Source organism: Podarcis tiliguerta (assembly GCF_965153285.1).
Source record: "Podarcis tiliguerta genome assembly, chromosome: Z".
NCBI lineage: Eukaryota > Metazoa > Chordata > Lepidosauria > Squamata > Lacertidae > Podarcis > Podarcis tiliguerta.
Window position 1 is genome coordinate 17318582 of NC_139553.1, and position 24609 is coordinate 17343190.

Here is a 24609-nt window from a genome sequence, read left to right on the forward strand (position 1 = left end):
GCTGGAACCCACCAGGACTCAGTTCCGGCACCTCTCAGGTGGGTGTTGTTGCCATTCTAAGAGAACAAGGGCAGCGTTCATGGTGAGTTCCAGCACTTCTTTTTCTAGAAAAATAGCACTGCATGGACCCAAGTCGTTAAGGGATTATTACAAGATCCTTCAACTTGACCCAGTACAGTGTGGGCATCAGGTACAAGCTTCTAAAGCCCAGAGTTATGTGCTGAGAGGGAGTTTGAACTTGGGTCTTCCCATAAGCAGTCCTGTACACTGATCATTAAACTGCATCTTGCTCGTTGCATGAATCAACATTTTGGGCACAGTGGTGTAGCTAGCTGCTAGGGTGCCCGGTGTGGTGCGTGCCCCCTGCCTCACCTAGCTACCAGTGGCGTAGGAAGGTGTGTGTGGTGAGTGCAGGTTATTTTTTCAACAAAAGTGTTGTGAGCCCAATTTTTTATTTTATTTTAAAAGCACACATTGTTTTTGCCATTTGATCACCCCCCCTCAGTGTTGACACCCGGGCTGGCCTGCCCCCACCGCAGCCCCCTTCCTACGCCACTGTCTGGGCACAGCTGATGGAAGGAAGTGATCCCAGAACTTCCTGGGGAGAACCTAGTCTTCTGAGGGCAGCGATTGTATGGGTGTGGCTGATTGATCCAGAGGAGGAGGAGGAGGAGGAGGAAGGAGCCAAAGTGTTTAAGTATGCAGAGACTGAGCAGGCAGCCTTCCCTATGGGTAGATCTTTTGGGCTTGCAGGAGCCTATCGTTATTTTTAATGACGCGGCCTTGTTCTTCCTGGAAGCAGTTGAAAGCAGAATTAAAACAGTTGCTCCCCCACTTGGTGGAGTATAACACTATTTCATATTTTATATGTGTTTTCCTAAATAAATAATAATGCCCATCTCTGTAAGATATTATACGTTTACTCAGAACTAAATCTCAGGGTTGTATCCAGTGTAAGCCCTATTCAGCATACTTGCATAGGTGACTTAGTGGGCGGTGCTGTGGGTTAAACCACAGAGCCTCGGACTTGCCGATCAGAAGGTCGGCGGTTTGAATCCCCACGACGGGGTGAACTCCGGTTGCTCGGTCCCTGCTCCTGCCAGCTTAGCAGTTCGAAAGCAAAGCAAAGTGCAAGTAGATAGATAGGTACCGCTCCAGCGGGAAGGTAAACGGCGTTTCTGTGTGCTGCTCTGGTTCGCCAGAAGTGGCTTAGTCATGCTGGCCACGTGACCCGGAAGCTGTATGCTGGCTCCCTCGACCAATAAAGCGAGATGAGCGCCGCAACCCCAGAATCGGCCATGACTGGACCTAATGGTTAGGGGTCCCTTTACCTTTACCTTAGTCATGTTTATTCTTTTTTCTATGGGTCTACTCTGAGTAGGGCCACCCTTAGTCAACAAAAGTCTTGCTTCTTGCAGGTACTGGCCCTTTAAATTTGCAAAAACAAACCCTTCTTCCGTATTTGCTGTGCTTCAAAGTGCCTCTTGCTCATTTCTTCTACTGTCCCTTTGGTTAGTCATTTTCTGGTACCACAATTGGCCCTTCAGTAAACGACTTCCTACTTGCAGCCTGAGAAATTCCTCTTTTAACTTGTTCTCATTGCAACAATAAAACACAAATAAAAGTGTGTGTGCGTGTGCATTATTATCACAATTGCAATAATAGTTTTTAAAAGGTGGAATCACTCAGATCCCAAGCAAGAAACAGTTGTGGTCCTAGGAAATGACTGACCAAAGGGCCAGAAGCAGAGGAAAAAGCTCAAAAGTGCTTTCCAGTTCCTGCAGGGAGGCCATTGCTTTTCAGGAGAGAGAGAGAGAGGAAAATACCACCATTAATGGGGTCTGGGAAAATGCAGAGAACTACAAAGAAAGCTGGATTGCAATAGCTTGGCAGCAATGTTTCTTGGATTCTCCATAAATCTGAATAAACAAATGAAGCCCATTTCAGAGATAACAGATCATGAGAAAGAAACCTTATTTTGGGAAGTTACTGACCTAAGCGGTGACTGTGGTGGTAGGGGAGGGAACTACCATATTTTTTGATCTATAAGACTCACTTTTTCTCTCCTAAAAAGTAAGGGGAAATGTGTGTGCGTCTTATGGAGCGAATGCAGGCTGCGCAGCTATCCCAGAAGCCAGAACAGCAAGAGGGATTGCTGCTTTCACTGCGCAGCGATCCCTCTTGTTGTTCTGGCTTCTGAGATTCAGAATATTTTTTTTCTTGTTTTCTTCCTCCAAAAACTAGGTGCGTCTTATGGTCTGGTGCGTCTTATAGAGCGAAAAATACGGTATATCAATTCACAATTCTGCATCTCCTCTAGCCTCTAGCCTCCAGTGTTACGGCTGCAACATTGTCGCTGGCACCAGATCTGTAGACACGGGATGCGCCCACCCTGAAGTGATGACCTGTTCCCATTCACACCAGGGATTCAAGCACAGGTTTTGCATTAAGATGGAAAGCGGTGAGTGGATGCAAGGAGGATCCGTTCTGTCCAGGTTTCTCAATGGTGGGGGAGGAGGCTTTGCTGCTGCTGCTGCTGCTGCTGCTGCTGGGGTGGCCAGGTGGGCATGGAGGTTCTGCACATGGTCATGGAGGTTCTGCTATCTCTGAATACAGTGGTACCTTGAGTTACATACGCTTCAGGTTACAGACTCCACTAACCCAGAAATAGTACCTCGGGTTAAAAACTTTGCTTCAGGATGAGAACAGAAATCACGCAGCAGCAGTGCGGCAGCAGCGGTAGGCCCCATTAGGTAAAGTGGTGCTTCAGGTTAAGAACAGTTTCAGGTTAAGAACAGACCTCCAGAACGAATTAAGTTCTTAACCCGAGGTACCACTGCACCAGATAGCAATTACAGAGTACCATTGCACTCATGTGCTGCTTGCAGGCTTGCCACTGGGGCATCTGGTTGGCCACTGTAAGAACAGGATATGAGACTAGGTTGGCGTTTGACCTGATCCAGCAGACAGGCTCTCCATCAGGAGGTCCACTGTGAAGGTCAGGACCTCAGTGCCAATGGGTAGTCTACCAGACAGAATACCAAACAGTTGGGGGACACAACAGGGGAGTTGCCTTTTGTGCTCAGGTTGTGAGCTAGGTTGGCCGATGTGAGAGCAAATGATGATGGACTGCTACGAGCTGCATTTGTCTTGATCTGGCATGTTATTCTTATGGGAGGTCTACTGTGATAGCAGAACTTCCATACCCAGGGAAGTCTACATTTGGATAACTCAGTCAGTAGAGCAGGAGACTCTTAATCTCAGGGTTATGGGTTTGAGCCCCACACTGCGCTAAAGACTCTAGCATTGCAGAGAGTTGGGCTAGGTGACTCTTATGGTCCCTTCCAACTCTACAGCTCTATGATTCTATTAACATCAGGCAGTGGTAAACACTAGTGGCGCATTCTGCTGCACTCAGATCTTGCTTACAGGCTCCCCACTGGGGAATCTGGTTGGCCACTGTAAGAACAGGATGCTGGACCAGCTGGGCCCCCTGTAGCTTGATTCAACAGGGCTCTTCTGATTTTCTTGTGCCCTCTTTTATGTGCCCCCTCCTCACTCTCTCACTCCCTGCTTTACAGTGGTCCTGGGAATCCTGTTGACCAGTGGATGTGCTACATCCAGGCATTGCCAGCAACAAGAACTCCCAGGAATCCGAATCCACTGCTGTGACAGAGATCTTTGCAATGGAGCCCTGAGGACCACCCTTGCAGACTACTCCAGCCCATTCTGTTGCCTCCTGGTATACTGGATGCTTCTTCTTGCCTGCTTCCTATGAACGGATACCGGAATCCTTGAGGGAGGGGGTGCAAAGCAAGCACAATTTGGGGTGGGGGAATAAATTCTGTTCAGCCACACTGAAAGGCAAACTTACCGTATTTGCCCTTTCCAAAACAATGCAGGAACAGAAACACAGCTATTTTTTTGACAATTGCCAGCTATTTTTTTTTTAATTTTGCAATGCAGTTTACCAGCCAAGTCAAGAGCAACGGGAAAATGTATAGACTGGGATGAAGAATGTATGTGTGTGTGTGTGCATATGTTAGAGAAAATAATAGAAAAGAATGCATCCTATCAGGGAAACAGCTATTGTTCAAGATTTGCGCTCCTCCAGATACAAAAATGGCATTTAACAGGGTAAAGTGTGCATAATAGAATATGTATATCATAGAAAATAATGCACAAAGATGCATTACGTTAGGCAAAATTGCATTACAAAATGTGTATAGTAGGAGATGCATACTAAAATGCTGATAAATTTAGATGAGTACTTTAAAATCAATATAAAAAAATCACGAACTGATTTGGAAATGTGGAGAAATGAAGATGGAGAAAAAAGAGAAACTTAAGAGATATCAAAATGGGCAGATTCACTCATTCCTGAAAATTCCTCCTGAGGATTATTACTTATTTATTTCTCACATTTCCTCCCACCTTTTTCCTCTAAGGAGCTCAAGGTGTCCTGCGTGGTTCTCCCTCATCATTTATACCCCACAACAACCCTGTGAGGTAGGTTAGGCTCAGTGTGCTTCATAGCCAAGCGGGTCTCCCAGGTCTAAGTCTGATGCTTCAACCTCTACACTACATACTGGCTCATACTGTCTCCTAGCACAAACTCTTACCCACTAGGCCTGATGTTGTCCTAGGTTTGACAATTCCCCCATCCCTCCTCTGCTTTCCACTTTCCACTCTGTCATCAAGACTCTTCGGCATTGCAAAAACTTCCATTTTCCTTGCATTCCCGAGAGGTTCATTGGGATAAGGTGGCAAAGTATCTGCTCTCTGTGTTTATGCAAACACATATATCAATATATAGGTCAGTTTTAAAGGGGAGCTTTAAAGGGGCAGCGGTTCTCATTGCTTTTCCATTTGTTTTCCTCAAAATTGTTGATTCAAAATAAAAATAAAGAAGTTTTCGGAAGCTGGTTCCTGGATTTCATAATCCTTTAGTATTAGCTCCATCAAACATTGTTTCTTTCTCCATCCTAACATACTTCCCTTAGTTCCTGAAGTTCCTATTTATTCAAAACAATGAGATCTAGGATATTACAGTGATACCTTGGGTTACGTACGCTTCAGGTTACATACACTTCAGGTTACAGACTCCGCTAACCCAGAAATAGTACCTCGGGTTAAGAACTTTGCTTCAGGATGAGAACAGAAATCATACGGTGGCAGCGGGAGGCCCCATTAGCTAAAGTGGTGCTTCAGGTTAAGAACAGTTTCAGGTTAAGAACGGACCTCCAGAACGAATTAAGTACTTAACCTGAGATACCACTGTACTTTTCTTTTAAGGTAAGGGCCATAGCTTGGTGCTGGATGATCTGCTTTGCATGCAGAAGATTCTAGGTTCAATCCCCAATGGGTAATTGGTCTCTGAAACCTTGTATAGCTGCTGCCAGTCAGTGTGAACAGCAGCGTGAGCTGGATATGCTTCGGCAGCTTCCTGTTTAATTCAGCCCTCTTCCACCCACAGAGATGCAATTTCCAGAGTGGTTTAACAATGAATCATCCCTCTTCCTAGGGAACTGCTGGAATTCTGGCTCTGTCATAGGAATCTCCCAACAACGCTCAGCAATCCGTTCCCAGGATTCTTTGCGGGGGAGCCATGCCTGTTTAAAATGGCACGAAATTGCTTTAAATGTCTACTGCAAATGAGCCGTGGTCTGGAATCACTCCATAAGAAAGGAAGTGTGTGTGTTACCGGATGCAGAGCCTCTAATCCAGGGGTTCTCAAACTTTTTTGGGGGGCCCTGCCCCCTTTGGTTTCATAAACTCATTTCCAGGGGCCCGTATTGTATATAAAAAGAAACGTTATTCAGAATACAGTGGTGCCCCGCAAGACGAAATTAATTCGTTCTGCGAGTTTTTTCATTCTACGAGTTTTTTCGTCTTGCGAAGCACCAATGCGTATTGACGGTTTCCCATAGGAATGCATTGGCGGTTTTTTAAAAAAAGGCACAAGACGTTTCGTCTTGCGAAGCAAGCCCATAGGGAAATCCGTCTTGCGAAGCAACTCAGAAAATGGAAAACTCTTTCGTCTTGCGAGTTTTTCGTCTTCCGAGGCATTCGTCTTGCGGGGCACCACTGTATTGGTTTGCAGGACCTACTAATGAAGATAATGACACAATATTCAGAACAGTAACAATTAATTGCGCATTTATTCAAAACGCAGTTTAAACTATTTAGTTTTATTGATTCAGCAAAACAGATGGACTTGATCCAGTGACAGCAACTTTCCAAAGTCTGGTAGTCATTTACAACTCCAGTGCCCTTGGCCTCTTAGGGATGCCCTACATAATGGGGCAGTGTCACCCACTTTCGGAACCAGTGCTCTAAGATTCCACTGTCAAAATGCCCTAACAACTCTCCCTAGCCCAGGGGTTGTCAGCCTGGTCCCTACTGCCCACTAGTGGGCGCTTCAGGATTCTAAGTGGGGGAGAGGGGTTTCTACGGCACAAGCTGAATCCTCCTTCCATTGAGCACTGGTGGGCAGTAAGGAAATTTCACCATCAAGAAAGATGCATTAGTGGGCGGTAGGTATAAAAAGGTTGACTACCCCTGCCCTAGCAAAAAGCTGGTCACAATCCAGTTTTCTCTCTCCTTGCAATGCTTCTGGTTTGCCACAGGGTGGCGCTGCTGTTCATGCAATTGCTCAGCCAGTTCTGGATGGCTGTTTCTTGCTCCGGAGACACAAACGGGCCCGCGCGCGCGCGCGCACACACGGCCCTACTAAAAGTAATCCATCTTGCTATGTGTAAGAGGCTCACTGTACACTGAAGTGTGTCTGAACTCTTTAACCTTTGCCCACCATGTTATACTTTGCTAACCCAAGGTAGTGGATGGGCTCCATTGCACTCTGCAAACAGCTCTCTCTCTCCCCACCCCCAACTCCTCCCCACACTCAGACAGCGACACAATCTCTCCCTCTCTCTCCTGCTGGATTCTATTAGCACCCGGAGGTTGAAAATGCAACTTTGGAGTGTTTCAGAGTGAGCTGATTTATACCCGCAAAGCGGGAGCAATTCATTTCATACCTGAATTACACACAAACAGCGGAGGGGAGGAAAGATGACCGTGAAAAGGGTATTTGCCAATGCACTCATGACTGGAACGCAAGAGCCTCTGAGTGCGTGCAGACTGCCCACCTCGCTCTGTCTTCTCATATAAAGTCCACTGAAAAAGAACCCAGCCTCTTCATATGCTCGTGACTGAAATGCAAGGGGCCCTTTGAACATGTGCAGAGTGTCAAAGCTTTTATCTGTTTGCTGTTGATTTCCAGCAGTTTGTATAAAGTAGGCAACCTCCGGGGTGGTGGTGGTGGTAGTGCTGGTGGTGAAACCCCGCCCCCACTGTTTATTTATTTCTCCATATCCTTTGCCAACACGCTCATGACAGCAATGCAAGAGTCCCTCTAAGTGTGGACGATAATAAGGCGGTAAATCGATGGCTACTAGCCATGATGACTGTGCTCTGCCTCCATGGTCAGAGGCAGCAATGCTTCTTGAATACCGGAAAGCCGAGGAGGGGAGAAGGCTCTTGTGCTAGGAGCCTGCTTGTGGGTCCTCCATGGGGGGTATGTGGTCTGCAACTGTGAGAACAAGAGGCTGCGCTAGAGAGGCCATTGGCCACGTCCAGTAAGCTATTCTTATGTTCTTAGATATACAAATCACATCCATGGATCTGCCACACTGGTCCCTACTTGCAGGTTATAATCTTTCCTGTTGCATAATGGCGATGGCAACAATGGCACTTTTGCAGAGGAGGCAGAGAAGCATGGAGGTTTGTGTATGCAGCAGAAATCTTAAAGAATATGCTAGAAGTTTATTTTGCATTCTCAAGTGCAAGCTCCCCACCCCCCTTTTTTAACTTAAACTGTTCGGGCATCAAAAGATTTTGCAGAAAGCTTCAGTAGCTGAAGAGTTGCCTTTGTCTCAGTCTCTTGTGAGTCCAGGGCTTAAAATAATTCCAGTTTAAAGCACGTATTGACGTCTTGCCCAGACAGGCGAGAGCAAGCGAGCGAGCAAGCAGGAGTTTGGGAAACTTCTCTTCAAGATGCCGTTCTTTTCTTAGAGAGTTTTCTGTTTCATCAAGGAAGGTTCTGGATTTAGGTTGTTGTTTTTTTTAAAAGTAAAATCCCACCCTTCCATCAAAAAAGGCTCCCAGAGCAGTTTACAAATCACTGAAATGAAAAAGTAGAAACAAGCGAACAGGAAAAAACAGCCCTCTTTTGTAATCTAAAAAGACAGAAAATGAAAGGTTGGGGGGGGGGGGAGATTATTTAAACCAGTGGTGTCCAAACTTTTTTCAAAGAGGGCCAGATATGATGAAGTGAAGGGCCGTGGGGGCCGACCAAAGGCCTAACCAGAGTTAGTTTTTGAGCTTTTTAAAATGATTTTACCCCAAAGTTGTTGAGCTTCTTTTACGATTGAAGTTGTTGAGGTTTTTGTAGGATTTTACCCCAGGAAATAAACTGCCACAGGGGCCTGATTAAACTGAATGGGGGGCCAGATTAGGCCCCCAAAATGGACTTTGGACATGCCTGACTTAAATAAACTGCAAACGACGTCACTCCTGCCTTCTACTGCCTTCTGTCAATGGTCTATCTAGCTCAGTATTGTCTACATTGACCAGCCACAGCTCTCCAGGGTTTCAGACAGGGGACATTCCCAGTCTTACCTGGAGATTCCAGGGATTGAACCTGGGACCTTCTGCATAGAAAGTAGATGCTCTGTGGTCCTTCCTCTAAACTAAGATACCAGTCCTCATGGTTCTAGATAAATTAGCTCCCTTATATTCAGTCAGACCTGTTAGCTCTCCAGGATTTCGGGCAGGGGACCTTCCCAGCCCTACCATGCTAGGTTGTAGATGGAACCTAGGGCCTTCTGCACGCAGGGCAGATGCTTTTCCACTGAGCTTTGACCCTTCCCCATTTTTGCAAATAATTTTATTTATTTTAAAAAACACACTTTTCCCTACTGTGCGAGTTGGAGAACAGTTGCAAAATTCAGAGAAGGGTGAATTTTTGAAGGATATATGTGTTTCATTTTGCATATTGTTTTGGGAAAGGCAAATCAGGTTCACCTTGAAATGTATGATGAGACACCCTGCTCTTAGGCTGGAGCTCTACTGGCTGCTTGGATCCAACAGAACTTAGCAACTGCACCCTTCCTCATGACCTCCGCATGGCTGTTTCCCAAACTTTGGTAGCTTTGAGGTGCACATTTTTCTCAATTAAAATGATTGCACAATTTTTACACTCTCCCTCCTCAGCCCCCACAACCAACCTGTGAGGTAGCTTAGGCTGACAGGCCAAAGGTGAATTTTAGGGCTGAGTGGGGGAGCTGAACCCTGATGTCCCAGGTCCTAGTCCAACACACTAATCTTTGCATCACACTGGCTTTTACCAACCCAGCAGTTGTGTTATTATACCCCTGGATGTAAGTTGCTTCTCAGGGACAGAGTTGTGCTCTACTCCCTCTTCCTGCTAGTCAATTTACACCCCCCTTCAGGAACGTGCTAATGGCGTCACAAGCATATTTCTTCTTTTGCTTTTTCCTGTCGCCCTATTGCCTCATTTATCCAGCCTAGCATAGCCTGCTCAGAGTGTTTTGCTCTGCTGTTGTTTTAATGTTTTGACCCCCTTGGGCCACAGTTGCTGATTCTGCTGAGGATGGCTGGGCAGATGGGGAGGGAGGGGCGTGTGCACGCTTTTCCTGACAACACGCCTTTCTTCATGTTCTTCAGATGAAGGTCGTTGGATTGTCAGGACACGGGAAGAAGATGGGCAACTGAGTAGGCTTCCTTCCAGCTATGTAAAAATCAGAGGGTTGTATGCAACAAAGTTCCATGTGGGCTAAAAGTTATTCCTGTCCATTATTTTCAACAGGTCTCCTCTAAGTAGGTTTAACATTGGATGCAACCCAGAGATTTCTGCAACACCCACCCACACTGCTCCACATCTCTCCATGTAGGCAAGCACAAGGCGCTATTCAGGGACACATCCTGCTTGAGAAGGATGCAGAGTTAGAGAGTCCCGGGGGGCCAAAAAAAGAAGTTTGGAGGGCCGCTTCTAGTCTGTGGACCAGAGGTTCCCTGCCCCTGTCTTAAGCTCCCTTGTTATTTATTTCAATTGCAAATTACTTCCTTGAGCAATTTCACAATGCAATAAAAACCCAATTAAGACAATTCCATATTTAGAAACCATTAAACCGTGTGTGTGTGTGTGTGTGTGTGTGTTGGGCATCTGTCTGTCTTGGGGCTATCTTTGGGGGTGAAGTCAAACTGCTGGAAGGTTACAGCAGCTGCTGTGGCTGTGGAGACCCATTTGGGAGATACATGCATTCTTGCATCTGGGGCAGATGAAGGCATCCAGTTGTGCTGCTGCAGATGCACTATGGCACTTCTTCTCTCTGTGCTCCTCCTAGCAGTCATTCCTCCTCTGATCACTGCTGTGGATACACGACCTGACTGCCTGTCTCCAGGCACTGTGGTCACCTGCAAGGGATTTCCACACGGTGGGGTTGATGTTGTCAGCCTTCATGTCACATTTGCAGACATCTTTGTAGTGCAGAGTTAGCCTGCCAATGGGCCTGGTGCCTGAAGCCTGAAGCCAGCTATCCCATAGAGCACATCCTTTGTGATCTTCCATTCTGTGGGCATGCCCAAGCCAGCGTAGATGTCGCTGAGACAGTAATGTGAACATGCTGGGAATGTGGGCTTTGGAGAGCACATCTTTGTTTGAGGCTTTGCCCTGCCATGTGGTACCCAAAATCTTCCTGACACTGCACATGGAAGGCATTGAGGCATTGCCCCGGATAGCTGTAAGTTGCCTACGACTCACTTCCATAAAGCAGCATGCTCAACACGCAAGCGTGGTAGACCTTCATCTAGGTATTGGTCATTAGCATCACATTCTCCGATACCCTTTTGGAGAGGCGAGCCATTGCCAGAGCTGCCTTGCCAATACACTTGTCCAGCTCAGCATCAATGCAGAGCTTGCTGGTTATGACATGGATAGGCAACGTGAGGCCTGGGGGCTGGATGCAGCCCATTCGCCTTACCATGGACGGTCCGGGAATCAGTGCGTTTTTACATGAGTAGAATGTGTGCTTTTATTTAAAATGCATCTCTGGGTTATTTGTGGGGCCTGCCTGGTGTTTTTACATGTGTGCTTTTATTTAAAATGCATCTCTGGGTTATTTGTGGGGCATAGGAATTTGTTCATTCCCCCCCCCCACCCAAATATAGTCTGGCCCCCCATAAGGTCTGAGGGACAGTGGGCCGGCCCCCTGCTGAAAAAGTTTGCTATGGTATTCACAGTGAAGGCTTTGCAGTGAGGAACTCCCTTTTGTCTGTGATGGAAGTGCTGACCAAGGGCTCTATACTAACATAGCTAACAAGAAAGCGTGGCCAAACACTAACATCAAAAATCAAAGGGTAAATCAAAGCAGAACAGGATTACTGGAGGCACATACTTCAACAAGTTATTGCAGTGATTTCCCTTTTGGCAGAACATGACTAGGCATTTAGAGGAGATGATGAAACATTTGGTTTCCCAAACAATGGTAATTTTCTTGGATTGCTTGAGTAGGGTTGCCATATGTCCGGTTTTCCCTGCACACATCCTCTTTTCAGAGCGAGAATTTCTGTTCAAGCAGAATTTTTTTTTTGGGGGGGGGCAGATTTTTAACATTTGGCAGATTTTTTTTTAATTTGGTGGTCAATTTACTGTCATTGTTAGATACATTTCTTCTAGTGATGGATTACTAATTTATTTTTTTTCCTGAGTTTTTCTGAACTGAAAGATTACCCTGGTGAAAGTATGGCTGAGCTGATACTGAACCATTTCAGTGAATTTGAAAGAGATTATTCTTATTCCTAATTTATATGCCACCCATCTGACTGGGTTGCCCCAGCCACTCTGGGTGGCTCCAAAGAAAAAATAGTAAAAAGAGAACCATCATATGACGGTGTAGCCAACATGGCTGGAAAGTAGAATGGTGTTCAACAAAAAAAATCTGGAAAGAAACAAGTTTGCAAAATTTATTCCATGCGCTAGACATTCTCTAAATCTAATTGGACGAACTGCAGTTGACTCCTGCATGGATACAGTGATTTTTTTTTTGCCACAATAAATGAGACTGAGATGACATGTAACAATATACATGCCTTTGATGGAAGAAAGGCTGGATATAAACCAAATGGGGTTGGAGTTAAGATATTAAGCTTATGGTTGCCAATTGTTGTGGTGGTGCAGGTTTTGCCTGACATTCAATGAGTAAAGTTTTTTTTTATGGCCTTATCTCTGTGCCAGGAAGAAGAGGCTTCACTCAGGGCTGAAGTTGCTTTAATTCGGGCCTGGCTACAATCTTATGCTCGGTTTGTATATCCAGGCCCGGACCTGAATTGTTCCTTCCGCACACTGACCACCTTGCAAGTAAGGTAAAGGTAAAGGGACCCCTGACCATTAGGTCCAGCCGCGGATGACTCTGGGGTTGCGGCGATCATCTCACTTTATTGGCTAAGGGGGCCGGCGTACAGCTTCTGGGTCATGTGGCCAGCATGACAAAGCCACTTCTGGCGAACCAGAGCAGCGCATGGAAACGCCGTTTACCTTCCCGCCGGAGTGGTACCTATTTATTTACTTGCACTTTGACGTGCTTTCGAACTGCTAGGTTGGCAGGAGCAGGGACCGAGCAATGGGAGCTCACCCCGTCGTGGGGATTCGAACCGCCGACCTTCTGATCAGCAAGCCCTAGGCTCTGTGGTTTAACCCACAGCGCCACCCATGTCCCAACCTTGCAAGTAGGAAAGTGCTAATTAGGAGCCTCTGCTCCATTGTCCACAGTGTGGTTGACCCACAAGGTGGTGGCTGCTAAGTTATAGCCACCTCCTCCCTAAAGCTGATGCTCAATGCATCATTGGAATAAATCTCTCCAAGCCTTGCAGGTCTCTTTGGAGATGGATGATCACAAACATCCAGGCTCAGAAAACACAGCAGTTCTTCAGAGTGAATTGCTACCGTGAGCCTGGCATAAATAAATAAAAAGAGCTGAAGGAAGGTGGGAGATTTGTGGGTGGAAACACAGACGCGGCGATGCTTCTTAATGCTGGTTGTTCAAAGCCAAGGGAGGGTAGAGTGCTCTTACGCTCGAATTCTACTTGTGGGCTTCCCATAAGAAGCATCTGGGTGGCCACCATGAAAACAGGATGCAGCAGTAGATGGACCTTTGGCTCTCCCTGTGTTCTTTCTCCATCATCAGAGGCAAAATGTCTCTGAATGCCAATTTGCCTGGAATCACAATTAGGGAGTGTCATATGCACTCAAGATCTGCTTGTGGGCTTTGCTTTGGGGCACCTGTGAGAAGAGGATGCGGGAGGAGATGGGCCTTTGGCTGGGCTCTTCTTAAATTCTGGATGCTGCCTTTTGTAGCTTCCATTGCTAGGAAGCACAGCAGGGAGGAGTTGCTGTTGCACTCAGATCCTACTCATGGCTTCCAAAGAGGCATCTAGTTGGCCATTGGTGAGATCAGGATGCTGGAATAGACTGGTTATTGGCCTGATCCAGCAGGCCCCTTCTGATGTTCTTAGGCAGTATATAAGTGTGAGTGTGCTTGCACTACACACACACACACACACACACATGCGTGCACACACAGACACACAGGATCTTTGGCCTCGTGGTTTTCCTTGCTTCCTGTGAGTGAAGTCATCTTCAGGAAGTTACTTAGCAACCCTAGAAAAATGTTTTGAAAGTTCTAATTTTTCAGCACAGTCACCCCCAACCCACAAGTGCCCCCTCCTCACAAATGAAAGGGGGGAGCGAGAGAGAGAGGGAAGCTGGAGCAAGTTCCAGTAATCACCTTCTTGGCGAGCCAGAAGCTGGTGATCTCATGCACCAGATCATTATTTTATGTGAATTGGGCTTTTTAGCTGTAAAGAGACAGCAGTTCTCTCTCCTCCCCTCCCCATTCCCCTCTTTTTTTAGCGGCAATTTGCTTATGGCTCCGAAAGGATAATTAAATGCGGTCTCCACACAAATAACTATGGCAACAAACGGGTAATTAGATTGTTTCCAGCACTTTGTAACGGAGATGGCAAAAGGAGATGTTTTGGATCAGCGCAAATTGCAGCGCATAGTTGCCATAGCACCACCTCCAGTTGCACACAGGCATTGAACCAAATGACTGACTGTTGGAGAATTAATCCTTCTGAACCCTAAAGAAGGAGCTTAGCTTTCAGCCACTCAATGCTTGGGTGTGTGCTTCTGAAGTGTGAGTTGCGTGCCCCTTTTTAGATTTTTTTTTTAAAAATTGTTCTTTAAATTTGGGATACCTCCCAAAATTTCTAAATTGAGGGGGGTTGGACTAGATGACCCTCGGGATCCTTTCCAACTTTACAATTCTGTGATGATTCTGCATTATGAAGCCCTGTGTTCCCCTGTACACACCTAACTTACAGCTATATACATCTGCAAAAGACATTCTTATCAAATGAACCACAAATTAGAACAAACCTTTGAAACTGGTTTTTGGTTTTCTAGAGGATTTGCGAAGGTATTAAAGTGGGGCTTTTAAGGGGCATGTGATGTGGGTGGGTACATAATGCACAGGCCTCAGAGTGGACAGGCTTCAACTAGCTGGCTGGCTTATCCTCCTCTGGCTTATCCTTCCAGCCATGGTGTGATGCTGAAGCTACAGAAGGATGGACTTCTGCCTTGTTAGTTTTTCCAAGCTGGTTGGGCTTGGCAAGGACTTCTCTGAGACTGGGTTCCTTTTGGGCTTGGGGTGATGGTATTCCTTTGAGCAGGTGTGTAAACAGGCACCCTTCTAGTCATCTGTATTTTTATTGTCTGCAGCGGAGCCATGTCAGTGGTGAGACCCTGATATACTGTGTATCTGCTCTAATTTGTGGTGTTTATTCTGCAGCTTTCTATTGCCTTTATTGATGTATTATAGTGCTTTATTGCACCTTTGTAGTTGTGCTATTACACCCTTCTTTTGTATTGATATTCTGGTAATGGCTTTGTAGGGCCTTTGGGCCAAATAGTGGTGCATACACTACTTAACCATAGGAATGACTAGCTAAGCAGTTGCATCATTGATGTTTGCAGAAGATATTCTTAGCACTGGTGTTCAGAGGTATGTGTGCATGCATACATGTGTGGATACACACACACACATCCCTGAAAGAACTCTTTGTATGATCAGCATAAGTCTGCCTACCCCTCCATGCTGTGACTTCAGGTAAATCATCCAATCCCTCCATGCATGACAGTGATGTGTGAATGGCAAAATTAGGGGTTGTAAGAAAGCATGGTTTCCCTTTCCACCCTGTATTAATCACATGCAGCACTGTTTCCATTCTGCTGCAGTTTGACTTTAGCAAAAAGATCTATGTTATTCATCTTACTGTCCACTGTGATGAAATTTCTTAATATATGCAATTAAACCAGGTGCCACATAACACTCCCTCTGCATTAATAAAGAATTTATTTATTTTAGCCCACTTTTGGAACTCCCTGCCTATTGACCTCAGCTAGGTGCTTTCGCTATACTTTTTTCGGTGCCTGCTAAGAACATTTCTGATAAGGCAAAGCCTCTCCAGGTATGTAGAATGTGGACATGTGTTTTAAACTGCTTGTAAGCTTATAATTGGTTTTATTTTATTTTTTATTGGTATGTTTTGAATAATTGTATTTAACAGTTGGGTTGTTTTACTGGTACAGTGGTACCTCGGGTTACAGACGCTTCAGGTTACAGACTCCGCTAAGAACTTTGCTTCAGGATGAGAACAGGAATTGCGCAGCGGCAGTGGGAGGCCCCATTAGCTAAAGTGGTGCTTCAAATTAAGAACAGTTTCAGGTTAAGAACAGACCTCCGGAACAAATTAAGTTCTTAACCCGAGGTACCACTGTAATTTGATTATTTGTAACAAAACCTTAAACTGTTTTTACAAAATAGAATCAGTCAAATGGCATCTAAATCGTGTCAAACAAAGAAACAAACAAAGATGTTCTACCCCCTCCCCATTCACTAAAAAGCAAAGGGTGGGGGGATATTTTATTTTTATTTTATTTATTTATTGCATTGGCTCCAAGGAGCTCAAGGTGGCACACCCAGTTCTCTTCTGCTATAATCTCCACAACAACCCAGTGAGGTAGGATAGGCTGAGAGGTAGTAATGGGCCCCCAAAGTCACACCCAGTGAGCTTCACTGCTGAATAGGGGAATCGAATCTTGGTGTTCCAGGTCTCAGCCCAACTTCCAAACGAATACACCATACTGGCTCTCTTTCTAACCAATTATGCCTTGTTTGCAGACCCAAAGCAAAACCAGTTGTGAATCCTGATTGTATTCACTGGATTGATTTCTATTCCAGACATGGGGGCAACTAAGGGAACACCAGCGAGTTCTGGTTCTGTTTTCTATCTTGGTCAGAATTCTCTGACATTCAAACCTGTGATTCTGTGAGAGTTTCGGAAATGGCCATAGCACCCAGCTTCCTAACTTTGCTCACAGATTTCTGTGAATGTCCCTAGCATTCCTGGCTATGCAGACATGCTGGGAAGTTTGCTGAAATCACAGAAGCTGAAGTAGAGCAGCAGCAGTTGGTTCAGGGCCCTGCCGACACAGGGATTACCATGTGGCTACCAAGACCAGCATTCGAGGTTTCCGAAAGTTTTAAAATGGTGTGATGAGCTATGCAAAGTACAGAGGTACATGCAGAACTATTCAGCACACATGACTGAGGAAGCCATGACTGGTTAAAGTTGGCAGAAGAGTGTTCTCAGTGTGTAGTGTGGATGTGACCCAGGTACACACATCTAGCCCAGCAGAGGGGCGCAAGCTTGTCAGAGCAGCCACAGAAATGCCAGCCTTTTCTTTCTGCCGTGTTCCCCCAACTTTTTCACTGCTTTCTTTCCTTCCAAAGTTTTGGAAGTTCTTCAGCTGGTAACGCTTAATGCTGACTGCTTCCAATTCCACCGCCCTCCCCGCACTCCGTTCCTGCTGGCTGGAGGCGGGGGGAACCTTCCCAATGCCATACAATGGCAGACGGGCCTCTGAGCCACGTGGATTGCCCTTAATCAGAACCAGCCTCCGTCTCTCCAGCTCCCAGTGCTTCCTTGACCTCTCCCTGACCTCCCTGCTCTTCAAACTGGGTTCAAAGAGGCAGTATTGAACCCTGACTCTGTTTTGCTCTCTCCAGGACTTCAGCCCTCATTTGCTAAAACTGACAACCTGGGAAAGCGGTGATTAATTTATAGCGTTGGGGGCGGGGCAGTTCCCCACGCTGCAAAAGGACCACATCTTTGGAAGAAGCGCCTGTGTGTCCATACCCTCCAAGCGTCCTGATTTTTCAAGGACAGTCCCGGAGTTATGAAAGCCGTCCTGGCTTCTGATTTGATCTCAGAATGTCCCTATTTTCCCAACCAGTGGTGCTGCCACCAAGCATGGGGAGGAGGATGAGCTGGCGTTTATCCCTAAAGACGGCGGTAGCAGTGCCGGCTGCTGCAAAGGTGCATCCTGTTGGCTCTCCATGGCTGCCACTGCCAGCCTCCTCCCTTGGGCGACGAGGAGGAAAGGCTGTGGCTGCCAAGGTCACATGACTTTGAGGGGCAGGCTGCCCTGGGTGGGAAGAAAGGGGGAGCAGAGCGTAGGGAATTTTTGGTTTTCTCTTTTTTTAAAAAAATAATGCTTTGTGTATCTATGTCTAATCTTGCCCCTTTCTTTTTTTTATATATGCAAAATTTTTAAATTTACTCATTTCATTTAGATTCTTTGATAGATTTTACATACATATGTAATAATATTGCAGATAATTTCCCACTTTCTTAGCAAGCACAAGGCAGCACCAGACATTGTAGATGATTTAGCATGAATTACTTCTTCTTATCAACAGATCACAATGCATCAACACAAACTATAAGATTCCCCATGAGATATAAAGTTAGTTATGAGATAGAGGTTTACGCAGTTTGCTGCCTCTTATCCAAGCATCTCTCAATATCATCAAGAACTTGGACAGCTGCCTTTGGGATTTGGGTTCCAGGGCCAAATATATTGGAAACACCAGAGTCATACAGGAAGTCATAATCTTGGGGAGGGATGACGCCTCCACACATGACGAGAATGTCTGGGCGGCCAAGGGCATGCAACTCTTTGAGGAGTTCAGGAACAAGCGTTTTGTGGCCAGCAGCCAACGTGCTCACACCCACACAATGCACATCCGCATCTACCGACCGCTGGGCCACTTCATGGGGTGTCGACGGCATCTTCCAACTCAGGAATCTGTAAAATCATCCCAGTACAACATATTCTGATAGTTGCCTTTGGTGCGAACAGGAAATTGAAACAATAGGTAAACCCCCCTTTAAATCCATATCAACGAAAAGAAAAGAACTCACTTTGAAACTCACCTACAGGTGGTACCTAACACCAAGAAAACTAGCGCTAATATGCCCAGGAACCTCACCAAAATGCTGGAGAGGATGCACCTCCACAGGCACTTACCTCCACATGTGGTGGGAGTGTCCCAAAATCCAACTATTCTGGACAACAGCCACGCAAGAAATATGTAAAATAACTAAGCAAGTATTAGACATCACCCCAGAATTGGCCCTACTAAACATCTTCCAAGACAACAATGCTCATTTACACCACAAAGAACTCATAACCCACCTACTTTCAGCAGCCAGAAACACCATAACCAGACACTGGAGAGACCTCTCAGGAGTAAGCATGGACCAATGGTACCAAATAGTATGGGAAACAGCCCTACTAGAAAAATTAACCAATAAACTGAAACTGACATGGGGACAAACAGAAGAAGACGCCTTTACCCCGGTATGGCTCCCCTTTATCACATACACAGCCCAACAAGACAATGACAATAATCCACCAACAGTATACAAATCAATATGGCTAACCTGATCCAAAACACCCACCAACCCACTCACACACGAAAACAAAGATCACCACAGCCAATCACAAACAAACAACCACACCCTAGGCCAACCCCAACCTCTCTCACCACCAATGGAACACAAGTGAACAGCACAAGCAACGCTGACACCAAACCCTACATAATTAAACATAACAGAAACATTGCCACCCGACCCCACCCCCACCCATCTTCCCTCCCTCCCCCCCTTTCCCCCCTCCCCCTAATGTTTCAACAAATGAAATGGATTTGTAAAAATGTTACATGGGAAAAATATGAGAGACATTACACTTACTTCTGTAAAACAAGAAAATCTTTAATATATATTTTTTTAATTGGCTTTTAGTAGTGTAGCTCCAGCCCTCTGGAATCCATTCCCAGCTGGAATTAGACAGGTGCCTAGCATCATAATGTTTAGGTGTCTTTCTGAAGATGTTTTATTTAGCAAAACTCTCCCTAATGTGTGACCCAGTAATTCATCTGTAGGAATGGTTTTATTTATTTTTTGAATATATTACTTTTGTATTTTATATTTTTGAACACAGCTTTGAGGACCTCAGGCTTTTAAGCAATTTATAAATCTGTAAAATCAATTTTGAAAAATATTGCCCCTTTCTAAGATTTATTTACTGGTGCATGTTTTTCTTTTTGTACATTTACCACTGTATCACACTGTTGACTCATGTGAAGCTTGTGGTCTACTAAGATGCCCAAATCCTTTCCAGCTCCTGTAAGCAAGCCAGGTGTCCCCCATCTTATCTTTCTGCAACTGGTTCTTCCTCCCTAAGGGTAGAACCTGACATTTCTCCCTACTGAAATTCATTTTGCTAGTTTGGGCCCAGTTCTTCAATCTGTTATGGTAATCCTGAATCCATTTTATGTCTTCAGCGATATTGGCTCCTCCTCCTAGTTGGGTGCCATTTGCAAATCTGATGAATATACTGTACCTTCAATTCTTTCATTCAAGTTGTCCATAAGGATGCTGAGCAGCTACAGGCCCAGGACAGAACCTCGCAGCACTTCAATTCTCACTTCCCCCCAGAATGGTGAGGAACCATTAGTGAGCACTTCTTGGGTTTGGTCAGTCAACCTGCTACAAATTCACCTTACAGTTACCTCAATAAAGCCAACATTTTACCAGTTTCTCCACAAGAGGAGGCAGACTTTGTCAAAACGTTACTGAAATCAAGATACACTACATGCACAGCATTCCTTTGATCCACTGAGCTTGTAACTTTATGGGGGGGGGGGAGAAATGAGATTCACCCAGCTTAACTTGGCTTTGATAAAACCATGCAGAGTTTTAGTCATCATAGCATGCTTTTCTAAGTGCTCACAGACTGACCTTTAAGTGTTCTAGGACCTGTCCTGGTATCAATGTCAAGCTCACAGGTTGGTAGTTACCCAGGTATTCTCCCCTACCCTTTTGAAGATTCATTTAAAGTAGCTAGGTGTTCCCTTAGCACCTCTTTTTCTGTCTTGGGCTGCAGCTCCCTCCTTGCATTGTTTATTTTGTTAGCACCAGGTTGGGCACTACTTTCCTTTTGGTGAAGACAGAGGCAAAGTAGGTGTTCAGCAGTTCTGCCTTCTCTCTGCCACCCAATAGCATTTCTGCATCTTCTCCACAGAGGACTTACCACTTGCTTGTTCTTCCTCTTGCTTCTAACTTAGCCATTATTTTTAATCTCTCTTGCAAGCCTCAGCTTCTTCTGAGCTTTGGCCCTCCTGACCTTCTCCCTGCAACTGTTGGCTACTCTTGTATACTCCTCCTCTGTGATTCCCACTTTCTTCCATTTCTTGCACATGTCCTTCTTAAATCACATCTCATCTGTAAGCTCTTTATGCAACCACACCAGTTTCTTTAGAAGCTTCCCACTTGTTTTTCTGTTGGGATTGTCTGTCTTTGTTTATTCAGTATTTCACATTTAAGAAACTCCCACCCATCTTGGACTTCCTTCTCTTTGAGTATTTCTGACCATGGGTATTTCTGAGCCAGGGGCGTCTTACCCATAGAGGCTAGTGGCACGGGGTGCCAGGGCGCCAAGTTCTGGAGGGCGCCAAGGAAGAGGCAGAGGGTGGATGCAGCGCCTCCTGGCATCAGCTCGCCACCCTTGCCCGCCTCCGCCATGCCGCGCCGAAGCAGCGCTGCGCCTGGAGCCTGCGTCTGCCATGGTCACTGCGGCATGAAGTGTCCAGCTGAGCTGGGAAGCACTGCGTCCAGCCTCTGCCTCTTCCCTGCTGGAGGAGCTGCCCTCCAGCGGCTGCCCTGCCGGCAGTGCCGTCCTCCCTAAAAAACTCTGGGAAAGGGGGGGCGGCGCCGGAGGGAGCTTTGCACCACGGAGCCGTATATGCTTAAGACGGCCCTGATCACACTCAGTAGCTCCTTAAGCTTTTTGAAATTGGCACTCTTAAAGTCCAGAGTGCATGTCTCGCTACACTCAGCTTTCCCTTGACTCTGGCAGGGGAAAAACATTTCTCTATGGGCTTCCTCCATGCCATGCAGAATTTTATAAAGTGTTATCATGTCACCTCTTACAGTATGCACCTTTTCTCTACAACTTTTCCTCATAGGGGATTTGCTGCTAGATCATTTTGGGGTATTGTTTTTTGGGTTTTGTGTTGTGGAGGTATTTTGTCACTATTGGGAAAGTGGCAGTTTTCTGAGCATCATCAATTGTTTTCCTTCTGTGAAATAGGTACTTCGTAGTGTTTGTGGCGTGGGACATGGGTGGTGCTGTGGGTTAAACCACAGAGCCTAGGACTTGCTGATCGGAAGGTCAGTGGTTTGAATCCCTGCGACAGGGTGGGCTCCCGTTGCTCGGTCCCTGCTCCTGCCAACCAAGCAGTTCAAAAGCACGTCAAGTGCAAGTAGATAAATAGGTACTGCTCTGGTGGGAAGGTAAATGGCGTTTCCGTGCGCTGCTCTGGTTCGCCAGAAGCAGCTTAGTCATGCTGGCCACATGACCTGGAAGCTGTACGCCGACTCCCTCGGCCAAAAAAGCAAGATGAGTGCCGCAACCCCAGAGTCGGTCGCGACTGGACCTAATGGTCAGGGGTCCCTTTACCTTCTAGTGCTTGTGGCAGCTTCTGCAATTCCCAAATGTGTGCTCTTTCAGGCCCACATAAGCCCAAGATCCCTTCTATAAATCAGTTGCCCCTGCTCAACTTGGAACAGGCCAATGTGCCATAGCTGGAAGTATCTGAGGCCAGCAACAATAACCCTATTTCTTCTTCTGATTAATCAGTGGGTGGTGGGCCATGGGCGGCAGAACAAATATCCAAGGTTTGTGCAGCAAAGCTGTCACTGCTGATTGCATTGGGTTTATCTGAAGAAGAAGAAAGGAATGGTAGCTAGTTCCTTTGTGATTTCCTGGCTTTTCAATTCCATCTCAAGGCTAGCTTTCATTCCAAGAGCTACCAGGCTGCCTTTCTGCCAAGTGGGTCATGTGATTTTGTTTCATTGTGTTCCCCCCTGAAGCGATCAGGAATTTGGAAGGTGTGTTTTGCTGGAGGCTTCAGAAGGAGACCTCTTGCGAGGTCAGGGACAGCTCTCCACAAGATTTGAAAGAAAACCTTGTCCCTCCATCCTCCCACACACCTGCTCTAGCATCTCTCTTTCTCTTTTCTGATTAACTTGCTTTTTCCTAGAAACTGGTAGTGCTGATTTACCTCTCTCTGACCTCTTCCACACTCACCTTTGTTGTGCACTTTCTGGGAACAGGTCCGAGCTTTCCAATTTAGAGAGGTTTTTGTTCGTCCCGGTGCTCTCCCCGGAAAACCTGTGTTTTGCCTCTGAATCAAAGCAAGCAGTAATCTGTGGAAAACCTGGTTGCCAGTGGCTGCAATTCAGTGGTGAAACACAGGAGTGCCAGGACAAAAAAACACAAAACCCTGCTCAGGCATAGACCAGTGCCTAGAAGTGCAACACAAAATGAAGTGTGGATAAGCCCTTGCTCACTCCCTCAATCCATAAGAATATAAGGAGAACTTGATGGATCAGACCAACGGCCCATCTCCTAATATTCAGCTTCGTGGGGTGTCCACAGGTTCTAGGATGATGAGGGATGGAGAAAAATGTTTCTCTGTCTGCTTTCTCCATGCCATGCATAAATTTTATAATCTTCTGTTGTGTTGCCTCTTATTCACCTTTCCTCTAAACATTATTATTATTATTTATTAAATTTATATACTACTGATTATCATGAGGACCTAAGGGCAGTTGGCAACATAGAACACAAGAGCTGTAATACAATAATAGTAAAGACAACAAAGCAATAAATGAGAAAATAAATAAAGACAACCAAAGCAATAAATGAGAAAATAAATAAACAAACTGAGCCTCAATAGTTGACGCTGCAACCTTCCCTCATAGGGGAGTCTGAAGATTTATACGATCTGAAGAGAAACCATAGGGGAGTCCCTTCACCCCTAATCATCATTTGGGTTGTCCCTTTCTGACCTCTCACCCCCCCCAGGCACCCCACTCACGCCCTCTCCTTTCCCGTTTCCTCACCCTCCCGAGCTCCAGCTCTGGGGGTCGCTAGGCGCTGTGGGTCTCGTAATGACGAACCCCCCCCCCCAAATGTTTGTGACTGAAGAGATCCCCTGGTGCAGCCTGCCACCTCTTCTCTCATCACCCTCTCCTGTGCTGGATCTGTGTGAGACTGAAATCTGTTTTTTAATAGAAAAAAGAAATACCCACGATGGCAGCCATTTGCTTTAGGCCTTCATTTTTCACTCCCTGCAAGGTCACGGGCCTGTATTGTCTCTGTCTAATGGGATGCTATTAAGGCCTGGCCCGTAATGTGCAAGCCACATCACATTCTGCCATGTGAGATCAAACCCCGGGCAAGTTTCCAATTTCCTCCTGTCCGCCTGCAGTGATCTTATCAAAACCTGAGTGATCTCTCTATAAAGAAATCAAACTGGAAGGCGTTCTGTGGCCGGCTTTCCTTCGGGGCAGATGGATGGAGGAGCACTGGGTGGCTGCTAACGGCCTCCTCTGTCCTCCCCCACCCAGATTTCACTTTCCCACTGGGAAAGGTCAAAATGGTGATTGCCACAGGGGGTGCTGGAGAGGCCACTGCTCACTCAGAAACATATGCTGCTTTCCACCCCTGGCTCCTCCATCACACCTTTCCAAAGTTCCATCTCCTTTCAAGCGCCGGCAGAGCTTTCGCCGTTCAGCATCTCATTTCCTGGGGGAAAGCCCATGGTGGCCATTTTTACCATGGAAATGGGTCAACCTCACATCTGTTCATTGTGTGGTGAAGCCTGACCCTCCCTTAAAAGAAACAGCAACCCCAAAGAGGTTGTAAAAGATGCAGCCTCAGGACAGGAGTGTGGTATTAGTGGTTAGAGAGCGGGACCAGGATCTGAGAGATCAGGGTCCAAACTGACACCCATGGGGTGACCTTGGCCCAGTTACAATCTCTCAGCATAACCAGCCTCGCAGGGCTGGTGTAAGGACAACAGGGAGAGAGAACCACGTGTACCACCTTGGAAGAAAACGTATACTGTAAGAGTGTGTGTGTGTGTTGTAGCCAATGTTGTAGCTCTACTCAGTAGAGCCCACAGAAGCCAATAGTTACAGCTAACCTCTGTTCATTTTGCACTGAGCAGAACTTGGAAACAACCTTATATAGTGGTACCTTGGGTTACAGAT

General features: G+C 46.1%; 1 protein-coding gene across 2 annotated transcripts in view; it reads left to right on the forward strand.

The window, feature by feature from the left end:
• The window catches only part of LOC310669681 (uncharacterized protein), a 38887-nt gene that overhangs the window by 765 nt on the left and 13513 nt on the right, over window positions 1-24609 (forward strand). The window contains exons 2-3 of one of the 2 annotated variants that reach the window (XR_014507259.1): window positions 2321-2461; window positions 3582-4267. Coding sequence is in view for 1 of the 2 variants with exons in the window: in XM_083424148.1 (XP_083280274.1) it covers window positions 2321-2461; window positions 3582-3778 (338 nt within the window). In the remaining variant the exon portion in view is untranslated. Of the gene's footprint in view, window positions 1-2320; window positions 2462-3581; window positions 4851-24609 lie in introns of those variants that run through there. The other variant, XM_083424148.1, reaches the window with a different exon arrangement.